The sequence below is a fragment of the Scleropages formosus genome, unplaced genomic scaffold, assembly GCF_900964775.1.
Source record: "Scleropages formosus unplaced genomic scaffold, fSclFor1.1, whole genome shotgun sequence".
NCBI classification, from domain to species: domain Eukaryota; kingdom Metazoa; phylum Chordata; class Actinopteri; order Osteoglossiformes; family Osteoglossidae; genus Scleropages; species Scleropages formosus.
In genome coordinates, this window is record NW_021641046.1 from 205,711 (window position 1) to 220,714 (window position 15,004).

The window sequence follows — 15,004 nt, forward strand, 5'->3', positions numbered from 1 at the left end:
TCTTGCAATTTATTTAGTTCTCCATTCCCCTAGAGTTACATTTTCTTCCCATTGTGTACTGATACCATATCTCCAAGTGAAGATAACGTGTGTTCGCAGTACATTCCGCCACTGCCTTATCGCTGCTCTCAACGGGCCCCAATTAAACCGTTGGCCATATTGGCGGGAACGGTGAGGGTGAGGCGCGTCGCGCTGCGTCCACGGCGGCTCTTCGCTTCCGCCGCCAGTTCTCCCAGGCTCTTTGACAGGGTCGTGTACGAACTGGCCTGAGAAGGTGTCAGGTTCCAAAAAGGCCAAAAAAGACATGAGCAAATAGGACGCAAGGGAATTACGCGCAAAAATACTGGGGGCCCCGCTCTATTAGGCTTCAGCGAATACCGCTAAGCACGAATTTCCGCACGTTTCACGGCAAACGCAACCCGAACCTCAAAATTACTGAAAATTATTATCGCAGATTTCACCGTTTAGACAGTTGACTTCACCGCCTTCGATCCCTTTGACGTACAGTTGTGAAAAAGAATTGTAATATACGCGGTATCTATCATTTTTAGTAGAAATAACTGTTCACAAAAAGCAGAATAATAAACTCTGCTTCATAACACGTATGATACATGTCGACTGGGGCACATGATCATGTCGTGAAAAAATCTAGTATCACAACCTCCATATTATATTATACAACTTTTTTTTTTTTTCCAAAATCGAGCGTGTGTCACGGTGAAGAAATGTCGCATCGGTTCGCTGTGCCGAAGGCGGAGTTCTGTGTCCCGCCGCTGCGTGTCACACGGTGTTTGTGGCAACGAACTCGGCGCTGAAACTTAGCTGTTAACGGCCGTTAAAGTTAAAGAGGTGCTCGCGTGGCATCAGCCGCCAGTATCTCGCGACCTTTGCCTCGAGACGGGAGCTGCAGCGGCGCGAGGAACGCGGACGCCGCCGGGAGCAGGCGCGCGCCCTCATTTCCGCGGGCGAGCGCACCTGGAGGTGACCGAGCGCGAAGGACGCGAAGCGCGCGCGGACCTTCCTCGAGCCGCTCGTCGCGTCTCGGCACGCGCAGCTCTCGCGATCGACAGACCGCGGCTCGACGTTCGCGGGGAAGCTGGAGACGGACGCTCTTACTGTAAGTTATTAAACATTTGGCAACTTTAGGATAAGAAGACAACGTATCTTTACACAGTAACTGTTTCTGAGTGTAAGCGCCGCTATCACCGAACGAATTATTTACGAGTTACTTACTCAATGCCAGAGCCGCGTCGATAAAAAAAATATTCCTTTTGTTGTAGCTACGCCTGCGTTAAGAACGGGAAATATTATATTATTAGCCATAGACTAATAGACAGGGCTGGGACTTGTCTTCTTGTCCCCCAGTATTTGCGTGTAACTTTATTCATTACTGTTGCCAACATCATCATGTTATGTTTGACTCCCCAGCCCCGTGACAAGTTGTTAGGCGACTAAAGACCTCAAACTGTATTCCTGACCGCAAATAGTGTGTAACAGTATCTTATGTGTTTTACGCCGAAATTGGCGAGTGAAGAAGGTGTGTGTGTGTGTGTGTGTGTGTGTGTGTGTGTGTGATGAGGAGCGCAGCCTCCGCCGCAGTGCCACGGGCTGCTCTGCTCCTCTTGTTTTCCCCATAAAATCCCTGTCAGATTATATGCATCTGTGCCAAAAGAATACACGGCAATGTTAGAAATCATGTGCTCTACACACTCGCTGTGCAACATTATTATTGCCCTTCTTCCTTTGGAAATTGTTTTCCATTTCACTTGTTTGCAGGAGAAGCTCTGGATTAATAGGACAAAGAAGGAGGAAATAAAATTTCACGAATCGCCATCTGCTGACTTCAAATACGATGCCCTCTTGCATAAAATGTCATCTGTGAAAGAGGCGGCAACACTTTGCGAAAATGGAGCGACCTTTGAGGGTGCCCCAAATGGGCAGTGTGCTGGATGGCGGAGGGATGGCCGCTTGGGCCGTGCGAGCATACACACGCAGACGGCCTTGCTACCCAAGGCGGACAAGGAAACGCAAACCAGCAGCCCCGTCATATTGCGGATGGATTTAGAAAGGACGCCGTCGAAACCGAAGCATGGATCTCTTGTGGAAACCGATGGAACGGTCGCTCCGTTTTTCCACTTCGACAGGCAGGCGCCCGCTCGGATTTCCACTTCTCCGACCCTGAGGAGGATGAGGACAAGCATTCGAATTCCTAGAACTGATGGACAAGAGCCCTCTAAAGTGAACAGTACAAGGGAGGACTCGGCCACGTGTGGGGTGACTTTGTCAGGGAGTTCATTTTCACCTGCTGAAAGGCAAAGATCTCCACTAGCTGAACCTCAGCATTTCCCTCCCCACAAACACGATCGTGATGCCCAGCCTGATCTGTCGCCAGTTGAAGTGAGAAATCGATCCAGTAGAGCCAACACTCTTGACAACAGTGAAATTCGCAGAAGACAGGAGTCCTTCAACGTAAAAGAATCTAATAGTTCTGAAGGAACAGATGACTCTGATCAGGTACCTTTAAAATGTATTTCAAAATGTATTAAAAGGTCTGTCTAGTTTAAGGTACTATTACTCAAAAAATACATAATTTGTCTGTAATTTGTCATTCCTTCCAGTGGTAACGTACATAGTAAGGGCAGTATGTACAACTGGTGGATCTTTTGTTGCGTCTGAAAGGTGTAGTTACTTGCTCCCATTGCTTTCTTTCATAGACTTGCACTTATTATGCTTGACCTCCTAAAGTAGCCACCCAGAAGGAGATCTTTTGACAGCCAGTGGATCAGCAGTTACAAGCAGTGACAGCTCATCCAGGCAGCTGTTCACCGTAGTGCTCCACTTCACTGCAGTGTGAGACATGGGCCTGGGGGACAGGCATCGCGTTCAGAGAGCTCAAGTTCTGTGCCTGATCCAAAGCTTTACAAATTTTTTGGTTTAATTGTTCAGTTTGACAGGTTAAAAAGTATACGTTCAAACAATTATCACTGCAATTTATAATTATGAAACATATTGAAAATATAAGTGGTCGTTCGGGTTTCTCACAAAGTCCCTTTCGCTTTGAGACAAGTACAGTGCGGCACTCTTTCTTTGATGAAATTTTTTTTTTCCCCCTAATGACATTTATGTTATCATTTATTTATTGTGTGATGTGATGCCACGGCTGCCAACAGACTTTGTGGTGTTGAAAATTGGCCAGGTCTGAAAGATTAATATTTTGTCTACAAAACAATGTTATTTTAGCATTTGAGATGGTTTGAATTTCCTGTAGAAGCAGCAGAAATTACATGTTACTGTGTTCATCATATCAGTGCCAAAGTAGTCTCTATGAGTCTGTCTACCAGCTGAACTACATCCACTAATGAATTCATGTCTTCTTACTTTTATAGGCAAAGGAATCATCCCACAAATGGTAGGTGAGCCCAGTATCTAAAAGAATAATTTGAATATTTTGTATATATAGAAAACAAAGGTCTGGTTAGATTGAGAGCAGTCTCCCTGGTTGCTCTAGTGACACTCCTTTGCATGTCAGAGCTGAGAGTAGACAAATATGAAGCCTTCAAGAAGATAAATATAATGTAAATGCTAGAATTAAGAAAATGATTGCCATTCTCCACTTGTATTGGTGATAGTGCCTCTCAGAGTGTGTTCTTATGCTTCCCAGATAAGCACTCAACTAATCGCATCGCTCTGTTGTGTGGATGGATAGTAATGCATGTACCATTTTGCATTACACCTCATTAGTGCACCTCCTACTCATGACTGTAGTTTGCCTAAGGGCCCCCCAGGAATATTTATTTGGCCACCCTGCCCATTAATGAGGTCTGGTCCTGCCCAGCCCTACTCCAGGATAAAGCATGCTTCAGGCGCTGCCTCACACAGCAGCGTGTCAGAGCCATCAAGAGGAGCTTGTGCTGGAGCCCAGTGAGGTAGAGGCGTCAGCGGTACACATCAGACAGAAGCCATGCTGGGGCCGATGTAAGGAGTGGCGTTTTCTGATCCCGTTAGCCTGAGGATGCCACTGTGAAAGGGTGTGTAGGAGATTGTTACTGTTGACCCAGTTACAGCACATTACGAAATTTTAGCTGTCTTCGCCGATGTGCCAGTAAACTATGTGTGTGTGTTTGTGTAGCAGTTCCCATCACATCAAGCCTAAATAAGTCCATAGCAGACCAACCACCGTATTGAGCCGAAAGGTCAATGAAAGATATAGTGGATGTGGTGGAAATGGTGACTAGGGTGGAAGTTGAGGATTGTGTGGGGAGGGAAGGCATTGCCTCTGTACATCTGCCAGATTTGAACTACGGGAACTGCTGCTGTGGAGGCAGCATAATCTGATGTCCTGCAGAAAACATCTAATACAGAAGTATGCTCAGATAATAGCTGATACAAATATACAACAAATAGCATAGATTCAGTATAAACATACTGCAGAGTATAGATCAGTATAACTGTACTGCACATATTATATAAATCCATATCAACTGCTTGACATTCATCAATACACTGTATATATACTACATGTGCTGATGATTTTCATGTGTACATTATTATATAAAGATGTGTAGTCAGTCCATAATTGCAACAGTGTGAGGTACAGGTACTTTTCCAGACGAAGCACTATGTTTACATGAGCGGTCCAGAGAGGAGCCCGAGCAAATTGAAGCGTTGGCACGAGAACTGTTATGACCCCTCCCACACACACACACACACACACACACACACACACACACACACACACACACACACAAGGCACCCCAAGCGGGACTCGAACCCCAGACCCACCCGAGAGCAGGACCCAGTCCAACCCACTGCGCCACCATGCCCCCCCCGACCCCTCCCATTGTAATGAAATTGATTTTAATTGCTTTTAATTTTAAATTTGACTTTACTCTGAGAGAATCAAAGTGCTCCACCTTCCTGTATTGTTTTAGACTCAGTGTGTTACTGTATGTCTTTCCCTGTACAGTACCCTGTTCATCTGGTTTCCTCTCAAATTCCAGGATATAATGCCTGATGAATTAAATCTGTTATACAAGATGCAGGTCTGACAGCTGAAGAAAATCTGCAGTGCCACTCTTTCCAAGAAACTTGAGTTGTTTGCAGCCACAAAATGCATTTAATCAGATGAGATCAAACCGTCGTTATCCGTGTGTAACCTGTGACAAGTTCATTTAGAAGAACAATCTTCTATCTTATTTAAACGACTATAATCCCACCATGAGTCAAGACTGATTCAGCTAAATGTCTGTCCTGCCCTTTGAAATTGAACTGTCTATAAAAATTGAGTTTAAGGATATACAGTAAAGATTTTGCAATACGTACGGACAAGTTTACTCTAACGTTTTAGATGTGCAGGGTGGGACATGTGGCCTGAGATCATATAGGCCATTCCACAGCTCCCACAAATTAAGTCCTAAAAAAATAATAAGTAACTCGGAGCATCCCAAGTGGAAAAAAAACATTGGATATCAGACTCTCTGACAGCATAATATGCCATTTATAATGGTCATCAAACAGAAAAGCATTGAGCAAAGAACAAAGCGTTCCAAAATAGCTGATCTGAGAGTGTAACAAACATCCTTGCTGTTTCATTGTCTTGGGAGCTGGAGAAAGAGTTATTTTTAGAGCTAGGGTGTTTACGTATGTTTGTGTGATTCAGCAGTGTGTTTTTTGTAGCCCACAGGTCAGGATAAAGAAGAGTTTGTGCATTTTTAGGCCCTTGACTTTCCCATACCATTCAAAGATCTTCCGATGCTATAAAATATTAAGCTCCTGCTATCAAGCGCTTCGAACCCAGGCCTGAGAACGGTTAGTGGAGCCTCTGGTACTATGTGCTCAACCTCGAAACAACCATCCGGAGGGGAGTGGAATATGGGAGGAGGGCAGCTGTGGGGGTTACCAAGCATGTGTGCTGCTTCCCAGGAGAATCAGGTGCAGGGGCGGCGCTAACCTGTTCACCTGCCACAGGCGGGGTGATGTGGCTTTTGTTAGAAAGGGTTGCATTCCTTTGAACACACCTGCCTGTGCTATATGGCAGTTGAGCAGAGCCACACCAGAAAAGTCTCAGCTGTCATGTTTGTCCTCGCTGTTTCATGAAGAAAAAAAGTATAATACTGTAGAGGAAGTGAAACAAGTAGACGGTAAGCAGGGGAATGAGTAAGAATGCTTGCGTATCTGTGTCTGCGAGAGCTGGGACCGTGATGAGCAGGTTCGACACAACAGAGAGATCTATCGCCACGCATTGCTGTCAGTACTTCTCAAAGGGCCGGATCAGCCTGACATCTCTCCCGCTGTTTACGTAAAGTACTTGTATTGTTTTCTGAGACGTACATCACTTTGGAGAAAGGTGCTCACAGATTGAATAAATGTAAATCGCCCTGCCAGGGGTGTCTAATGCGTGCTGAGGCCAAAAGGCCGGAACATGTTTTTCCTCTCTTTGGACTTGTGTGGTTGATTTCCCCCCCCCCCCCCCCCCCCCCCAGTTTGTGCCAGTGAAAGGCTAGGACAGAATAAACAAAAACAGCAGAAATCTCTAAATACATACTCGGTCAGATCTGGGACTGCAGGTCTACGCATGCCAGTGCTGCAGGTGAAATCAACATTGTTATATTTACGTCAGCACTCCAGGGAATGTCAAAAACGTTATGCAACTCCTAGCACCGCAAGTAGAGTTTGCCCGGTGCCCTTGGATTCTCATTTCTGCACGGCGCAGTGGTATTTTAAACATGTGCAAATGTTGGAAAGAATTTGGTGATTTCCTGCTGAAACAGTCTGTTGGCAGTAATGTCTCATATTGTAATATTTTGCTCTTCATGGGTGACCCGTTCAGACATACTGCTGTGTGAAATAGGATAGGTAGAAACCATACTAGACGTGACTCCTGGGACACTGCAGGTCACATTGTCATTTTGATGGAAGATCTACATCCGGTATTAATGAAAGAGAAGTTCGAACTGATTCTAACTCACAAACTGACTTGATAGGAGAAGAAAACAAATCCGTCATGGCTGGAATACCCCCCAATTAAAAGGCAAATCAGAGCAGCCTTTACAGTGAGCATCTGTCTTTTGGTACTACACTTGTACTGACTGACTGTGCGCTTTGGTTCTCACTTGCCTTAAATAGCCTGTGTTGATACCTGGCCATAATGCTTCTGATTATTAACACTAATCATCTGCTGATAAACTATCGCTGCTGAGAAGTATGGCAATTGGTAGATAAACCACACCCAGGACTTATGTCTCATCGCCTTTAGCCAGATAGAAAGGGCAGATCAGAAAGAGACCAAGTCATGCTGAGGAATAGCCACTGGATGAGTTCACAGCTTGATTCTAAATGGACATGGAATTACAATCAATATTTTGCTTTTCATCACAAAAAAATATATGTAGATGCAAGTGAAGATTATGGAGCATTTTAAGCAGACCTTGATCAGTTTTTTCCACCCCATCCCTCAGATGGGAGCATGTAAGGCACAACAAACTTAAGTGGGATACCACAAGGGATATGGCAGTGACTGAACTCCAGTACTCCCCCCCACCCCGTGTCCTCTTCATTCTCCATCCTTTTCTTGTTCTTTTTTCCTCTTACTCTCTTCCCATTTCACTCTCTGCACCACTCGCTTTTCCCTTTCTCTGTCCAGGCTGCAGGAGAGAAGACGCAGCTCAGTGGTGATCAGCCTCCCGGGGTTGGATGTGTCACCTGGAGACCTGTTTGTGTCCAATGGGGCAGGTATCCTAAATTCCCCCAACATTTCAGGTAAAATATTCTTCTTTCTGTTCATGACTGCTACAGGAACAGATACAGCACCATACAAACAACCATCAGACAAAAGTATATTGGAGAATAAACAGAGAAAACCGTGTATGACATACCAAGTCAGACTTTTCCTTTCTGCAAAGCTACTGGTGCATAGTGTGTTCAGGATTTTGATTATGAAAAAACTCAGCCTCTATCCTCAGCCTTTACCTTTGCCTCTGTATCACTGACACAGCTGTAGTAAAAGCTGGCTTTCCCATACACTGCTTCCTTCACACTGTACACTCAGCACCTGCCGTTGTTTCTTTTACTGCAGATACCAAGAAATCAAAGTGGCCTTTCTCAAGACGTAGCACGGTAGGCCCTTGATTTCCTCGTAGTTGCAGACCTGTTTGCTGTTTATACAGGTGGTCCTTGGTTTTTAACTTGCTTTTTGTTCAAAATGGTTAGCAAGCAAAACAGTGAGTGCGCTAGTGGTGCTGGGGAAAAAAGCAGAAAATGGATGTAGAGATGAAAGTGAAAATAATAGTATGTGATGAAAATATTATTATATAATACTCTATATTATTATATATTGGTATTATTTTAACCTGAATAATGTGTTAACAGGTTAAATTAGTGAAGTGTGACACAAACCTTTGATAAAATATTGCATTAATGCATTTTAATATCTTATGTAACCTTATGATTTATATAATGAAGTAGAAGGGGATTGGCAATTTTACAAAGTTGACTGAATGGAACCCCTTTGTAAGTTGGGGACCACCTGTACTGTACCTTTATCATAAGGATATACAAACGATTAACATGCACAAATACGATGTTGTATAATAGGCCTTTGTTGCATTTTTTTTCCACTCATTTTCCACATTATTTGTGTTAAACTAATACCAATATAGAGTAATAATATTCTCAAGTCAATGACCACCTTTACTGGCAATTCACTGGACATCCTGGTCTTGTCAGGCAGGACACGCTAGGCAGTGTTGTCTCCATAAGTCTAAGTTGATTCAGTGTCCCACAACTAGCAGCTTAGTCTCACTGTCATTTACGGAGATAGATAAAACGATATTTGGTTAAAATATGTAATCATCCAGTTGCCCAAATCTGACCGAATTCCAAGAAATGCCAAAAATACTCTAAAAGTGCTTTTATTCCTTATATTCTAGTTCATTAAATGTGGCCTAACTCAAAGACATGTATTCTTCATATATAAAATCAAACTTTCCCTTTACAGCAGGCCAAAGGGAAGTCAAGCTCTCTGTCAGATATGGAGAAGCACCTGTCCAACATGCAGGTGCAGGACTGGAGGGAAACAGATTTTCAGAGGTACAAGGTGAGAGGCTGCTGAGCACAGCTACCACAGTGAATTTGGTACAACTGATTCTACAGGAGGTGAACCACAGTTTTGTAGGCAGTTTATGTGGGAGATGAAGCAGATAGGTTGTGTTTCTCCAACCCAGGACTGCCCACTGGAAATCTTCCTGAAGATCCATGGCTGTGAGGACAGAGGTGTGGACAGTACCAAGGATTACAGGAGAGAGGAGGCAGTGTGGGAGCTCTTCACAAGCGAGTGTGTGTACTTCTTGGACCAGCTGATGGTCCTGAAAGAGGTAACATATCCCAATTCTGTAGCTTCCTAGTTCTAACATTACTGAAGCTAGATAAAGGGATGGTGTATATTTACCGCTTTGTTAACTGAATTTAAAGCACACAGGAAGTGCTAATTTAGCCAGCTCCCCCCTCTATCCTTCACCAGGTGTTCCTCAACACATTGATCAGCCTACAGATGAGCGACTGCCTGCAGGACATCGACCCCTGGAGGCTGTTTGCAAACCTGAATGAGCTCTGCTTGGTGAGAACTTGTCGAGAGGTTCTGCACACAAACGGTCCGGCCGCATTAGAGGAAAACACCTAAAATGCCCAGATCAGCGTAGATGGAAAATCTTTAAAAATCTCAAACTCAGAGAAGCAATTAAATGAAGCCGTGCTACTTAGAAGTTGTGCCTCAGGTTACTGTTTCTTCTCACGTGCATTTCATCCTTTAACTAGAGGTTGAGAGGCCTGTTGATGACATGAGAGACAATTATCAAATTAAATCTCTGTAACTATCTACGCTGATAATCAGTTGGCAAGAATAAACCACAGAATAAGACTGATAGTTGTGCTTTCATACTGTCCAGTCTTGCATTCATCGTGGCTGTTAGAATCACAGAGATGAAAATAGCATATTTCTGCATTGGGGTGTCTGTACACTAAGCCAATAGCTGCTTAATGAAAGATTTCCCTTGATTTATTAACAGGTAAAATTCTGTTAAAAAAATCTTCAGTACAGTTATAGTAAATATAAATACCTTTTAAGTCTTTTAATTTTTTTAACATCAACATTTAAAAGAAAAATAATTTCAAATGACTTAAAAACGCATTCTTTCCCAAATGCTGCTCTTCAAGCAGCAGAAATGTAGAAAATAGAACAAATAGGAAAAAATGCAGTTGCAAACCAGACCAAAAAAAATGTTTGTATCTTTGAAAATTCCTAACTCGGATTTTCAAATTAAGTGATGAACTGTACGCCGCTCTTCCACAGGTAAGCTTTGACTTCCTCACCAGCCTTCTGCGAGTCATCAAGCAGTCATGGGCTATCCCTGTCGCAGGGACCCCCCTCCCACTGCCCAGCCTGCTCAGTAAGGCAAGCAAACACTGCAGGATGCTGCGCGTGCGTGCGTTTGTGTGTGCAGGGCATACGACCGCTCTCGTGTGAGCACTGGCCATGCCTGCTGGGTGTGTGTGGGCCACAACCTGATTTTGCTGTCAGAGTTAAGTGTTTGAGTTGAAATGGCACTGAAGTCCAAGGATATGATGTCAGCTAACTTAACGTGTAATGTCGTCATTGAAGAGGAGTCACGTGCCACACATTTGAAAGGTGTACTGAACATTGATCTGTACTTTGTTTTTTCCTGTAATGGTGACAAACTGGCATTTGGTGACAAGGTGAAAGGTCACCGATTCTGCATGTCGTGGTTGCTGTACAGGGCTTCCGAGAGAGCATTTGCCACTGCCAGCAGAAATACTGCCTCAATTACTCCACGGCAACCTTTTACATTGAGAGCCTGAAGCAGAGGGACGACTTTGTGGCCTATATGAAGGTAACGTCCTGATAAACGCCATTCCTGTGACTCGATGTAGCATCAAAACGTCAACTGCGTTCTGCTCTGTACCCAGAAGCTCACTTTCTCCCTCCATGCTCAGTGGTGCGAAAGCCATCCGGAGTGTCGACGGCTGCAGCTCCGGGACCTGCTGGTGGCCCCGATGCAGCGTTTGACACGCTACCCCTTGCTGCTGCGGAACATCTGTAAGCGCAGCAGCAGCGAGCAGGAGCAGCAGGCCGTAGAGACGGTGGCAGAGATGGTGGACAGGAGCATACGTGAGCGAGCTCTCTGCGTTACCCTTCGATTCTAGCTATTTCCTTCCCACTGCACAGATTCTCTGAAGGAAATGGCTCTGTGGAGACTTGGAATGAAGGATAAAGACCATTCTGGGTCTTTCGCTGCAGAGTTATCATGGGCCTGTTAGTGCTGATTAGTGCAGGTTCACGTCCCATTGTTGTGACCTGCAACACATGAAATCCAGATCACAGCATAACTGCAATAACAAACACCTGGGCTTTCATCCAAGATCTTTAATGCTACAAACAATCCAGGTAATTGGCCTTTGAGCTGTCAGCTATCAGTGAACCGGAGTGATTCAAGACTTCTGAGCATGACCGTACTGGTTGGACTGGTTTGTGTGTTGAGCTGCTGAGATCTGGGTGTGGTCGACGAAATTCCGTTCTGTGGTAAAGTGCAGGGTGGGAAGTTGGTACCTTGGGTGACAGGCAACTGGGAGGCACTGAGAAATGGCCAAGGGGCATCTCTGCTCTGGGCATCACCACCATTTCCCACAGCGCAACTGTCTTGTCTGTCTCCATCCCAGCTCTCAGCTGTGCTCTCATTATCTCAGTGAAAATAATCCAGCAGATGAGATTCCCAGCAGCACATATGAGAAAAGTACTTTGAAATGTGTTGCACAACCCTATCTTGTTAAAAAGTTTTTTTCCCTCCCTTTTCCTTCCCTCCATCCTGTGCCATCTGAAGTAAGCAGAACCAGGACCGGAGCTGGCAACCGCAATATGAAACATAGTGAAATAAAACAAAGCACGAGTGCAGTTGTCACTGCTGTAAGGGATGATGATGATGATGATGATGTGGCCTTACTGTGTACAGAGGACCTCGAGGGGAAGGTGAAATGGCTGGAGAACTATCAGAACATCAGGCAGCTGAAAGAGTGCCTGATTTGGCCACAGGTGTGGGAGCAGAACAAGAGAGGCTTCGTCCCTGAGGTACACCATCCACATCTACACCGGCACCGGAACCCCAAATAAAGGCCTGTATAACAATAAAAACACAAACACTGCAGCTCTAGCAAATTTCCTCTTTCCTTGCTTTGACTTCTTACAGAATCTGAAACATCTTCTGAAGGCTGTAAGCCTCGACAACCTGGTGACGCAGCGGAGCCTGCTGTACGAAGGGAAGCTGTCTCTCGTAGGTAGGAGCAAAGGTCATCTCCGTAGCAACCTGGCAGACTTTCCGTGCAGGCCAGAGCGTCCCTGCGCTGCGCATGAGAGCAACACCGTGTCTCTTTTGGCAGAGAACTCAAAGTTGCGTGAGGTCTGCCTGTTCCTCTTCGAGGAGTTCCTTCTCATCACCAAGGTCAAGAGGGGTAAAAAGGTAAGGACCAACTCAGTTTATTAAATGGTACACCGCATGACATCGACATGCTAACCACCAATAAGCAGTCAAAGCCAATTTTCTTTTACAGCAGCAGAAAGTTCTGCAGTAGGCCGTATCAAGAAAGCATTTCAAGTAACATCATGAGGTAGAAAAATGAAAACCATATGGTGAATGATACAGAATAATCAAATTAGTAAATCATAACATAAAAAGTTAATATAGAAAGTGAGTACACTCCAACAATCTTCTCACAGGGTTAGCTTCCCTGTCCCCTGGTGGAACTGAGTCCTGACGCTTGTCCCCTCGTAAAATTGACTGGAACGGCAGAAGCCTTTGAACAGCCCAGCAACTCAGCACTGAGCCATGAACTGGGGCAGTAGGTGGCGCAGGGGTTAGAGCTGCCACCTTTGGAGTTAGAGGTCACAGGCCTGAATCGCAGCTCCTGCGCTAGCACCCCTCGAGAAAGATATTTACCCCAAATTGCTCCAGTAAAAACTATCTGGATTTACAAGTTGGGTAAATGAGTAAGTAGCTTTGGAGAAAAGCAGCAGCTAAATGAATAAATGTAAACGTAGAGCAATACTTCTGCTCACGCCTGTGAGAGAGCCCCCCTACTTCCGGAATGTGGCTTTAGTCTTCGTGGACACGGGTGGCAGTTGTTGCTGTACCGATACTTGACGGTTCGTGTGCAGCAGATCATTTTCATAAGATTTGCATTGGTGAGTTTTTCAGTCCCATTGTTTCCAGGTGAAGACACTGCATTTAAACAGAACGTCCGGCGTTTTTCAACCTTTAACATGTCTTGCTAAGATCTCCAAGATGGAAACGCAGATGGAGATCATGTGCTGACGCAGCCATATGTAGGGTGTGTGTGAGAGACACAGGTATACAAGTACATGTGAAAGTGATTAATTGCAAAATCACTGAAAAGAGGCTTGACGTATCTCCGCCAGCGGACTCTAGGATCAGAGCACAGTGGCATGCGACCACCGCATGTGCAGGAGCTACACACACTGCTGCAGGAGGGCTGCACTTTCACGGTGCTGGACCAGCCCATCTCCTTGGACCGGCTACAGCTGAGGAATGTGGACCAGCTCAATGCCGCAGGTGGATACCCCCTGTACTGATGCATGAACCATCAGGGTCACATACGATAAAGAACCTAGCTACTACTTAATCATCACCTTTACCTGAATATGACCAGTGTAACAGCTGCAATATATGTTCCCAAGATAAGTAATATGTTAAAAGGCAGACATCCATTTTGTACAAAAATATTTAATTCCATGGTAACAGACAGCAGATCAGACCCACAGAATATAAGAATTTACTCTCCTGTACTGTTGGTGCTGTTGTATAGATTGTGGAAATACAATTTAAGATACAGTATATCGTTGGGTTCAACAGCCACTGAATATGTACGCGTCGGTCACGCGCAATCAAGGGGGAGACTTGACGTGAGGCTTGTACTGGGACAGAATGGAAGAACAAACGTATATGCATGTCCTACTGGTGCCTCCGCAGCCAGATCCAATTGTCCCACTAACCAGCCGTTACCGTTCCAGCATCCGGGATTCCCAACTCCTTTGTGATTATGCACCAGAACCGGTATCAGCAGGTCATTGCGGTCTTCATCCTGCAAGCGCCATCTGAGGCCATTAAGGTAATTTGTCTCCCGCCTTCTGAAGGAGCCTGCAGCGCTCCACGGCCGCAAAGAATTATTGTAAAACACAGTCCCAACCCATTCTGAACGTCATGAGTATTTTCCTTTCCTTTCTCTGTCACACACAAACCCCTTTAAGAAGCTGGTCAAAGGACTAAAATGTAAAAATGTCCATAGGTAGAGAAAATACTGCTCAATTTATTGCTCTCATAATGGATTACTGTAGAATTTTCAGACCACAATAGAATGGTAAGATATTTTAGTTATGAGATTGTCAAAAAAATGTTTACTAAAGATACTCCCCCCCCCCTCACTTAAGTAACCACAGTGCTCCAGCTGCCGGAAATTTAAGATTCGCCCCACACCCCCCCCCTTTCACTTGTATGTGGGTAAAGTGCCAGCATTACAAGGTTTGGGTGTTTCTTTTAGAAATCCTGGATGTCAGCCATAGAACGTGCCATCGTGGCTCTGCAGGCGCAAGATTCTCAGAAGCCCAGGGTTAAGAGTACCAAGTTCTGGCTGGAGTCCTCTCAGATCTAGTCAGCACCATGTCCCTAAGAATCCCTTGCAAGAGGAAGTGGGTTCGATTCCCACTCAGTCCGTGTGGGGTTTGTATGTTCTCCCCCATCTGTGTGGCTTTCCTAAAGGTGCTCTGGTTTCCTCCCACAGTCCAAATACATGCTGTTCAGTTTCACCCATAGTGTGTAAATGACAGAGTGTGTGTTACACTGCTTACAAGGGGTCACTCATCCATACATCAGTGGATCTAGCAGTGTAAAGCACCTTCGTGAATAAGGTGTGGGGGCTGATAACA

At 44.9% G+C, this 15,004-nt stretch overlaps 1 protein-coding gene across 1 annotated transcript; it reads left to right on the forward strand.

Moving 5' to 3' along the window:
- The first annotated feature begins 885 nt into the window (after positions 1-885).
- On the forward strand, positions 886-14,829 carry plekhg7 (pleckstrin homology domain containing, family G (with RhoGef domain) member 7). The gene is made up of 17 exons (XM_018751233.2): positions 886-1,117; positions 1,777-2,514; positions 3,387-3,409; positions 7,643-7,758; positions 8,075-8,115; positions 8,996-9,094; positions 9,222-9,371; positions 9,518-9,613; positions 10,346-10,447; positions 10,791-10,904; positions 11,008-11,182; positions 12,021-12,136; positions 12,255-12,342; positions 12,445-12,524; positions 13,481-13,634; positions 14,093-14,190; positions 14,620-14,829. Exons 2-17 carry the CDS (start codon positions 1,870-1,872, stop codon positions 14,728-14,730), a joined length of 2,208 nt encoding a protein of 735 aa, XP_018606749.2. The 5' UTR covers positions 886-1,117; positions 1,777-1,869; the 3' UTR covers positions 14,731-14,829.
- The last annotated feature ends 175 nt before the right edge of the window (positions 14,830-15,004 follow it).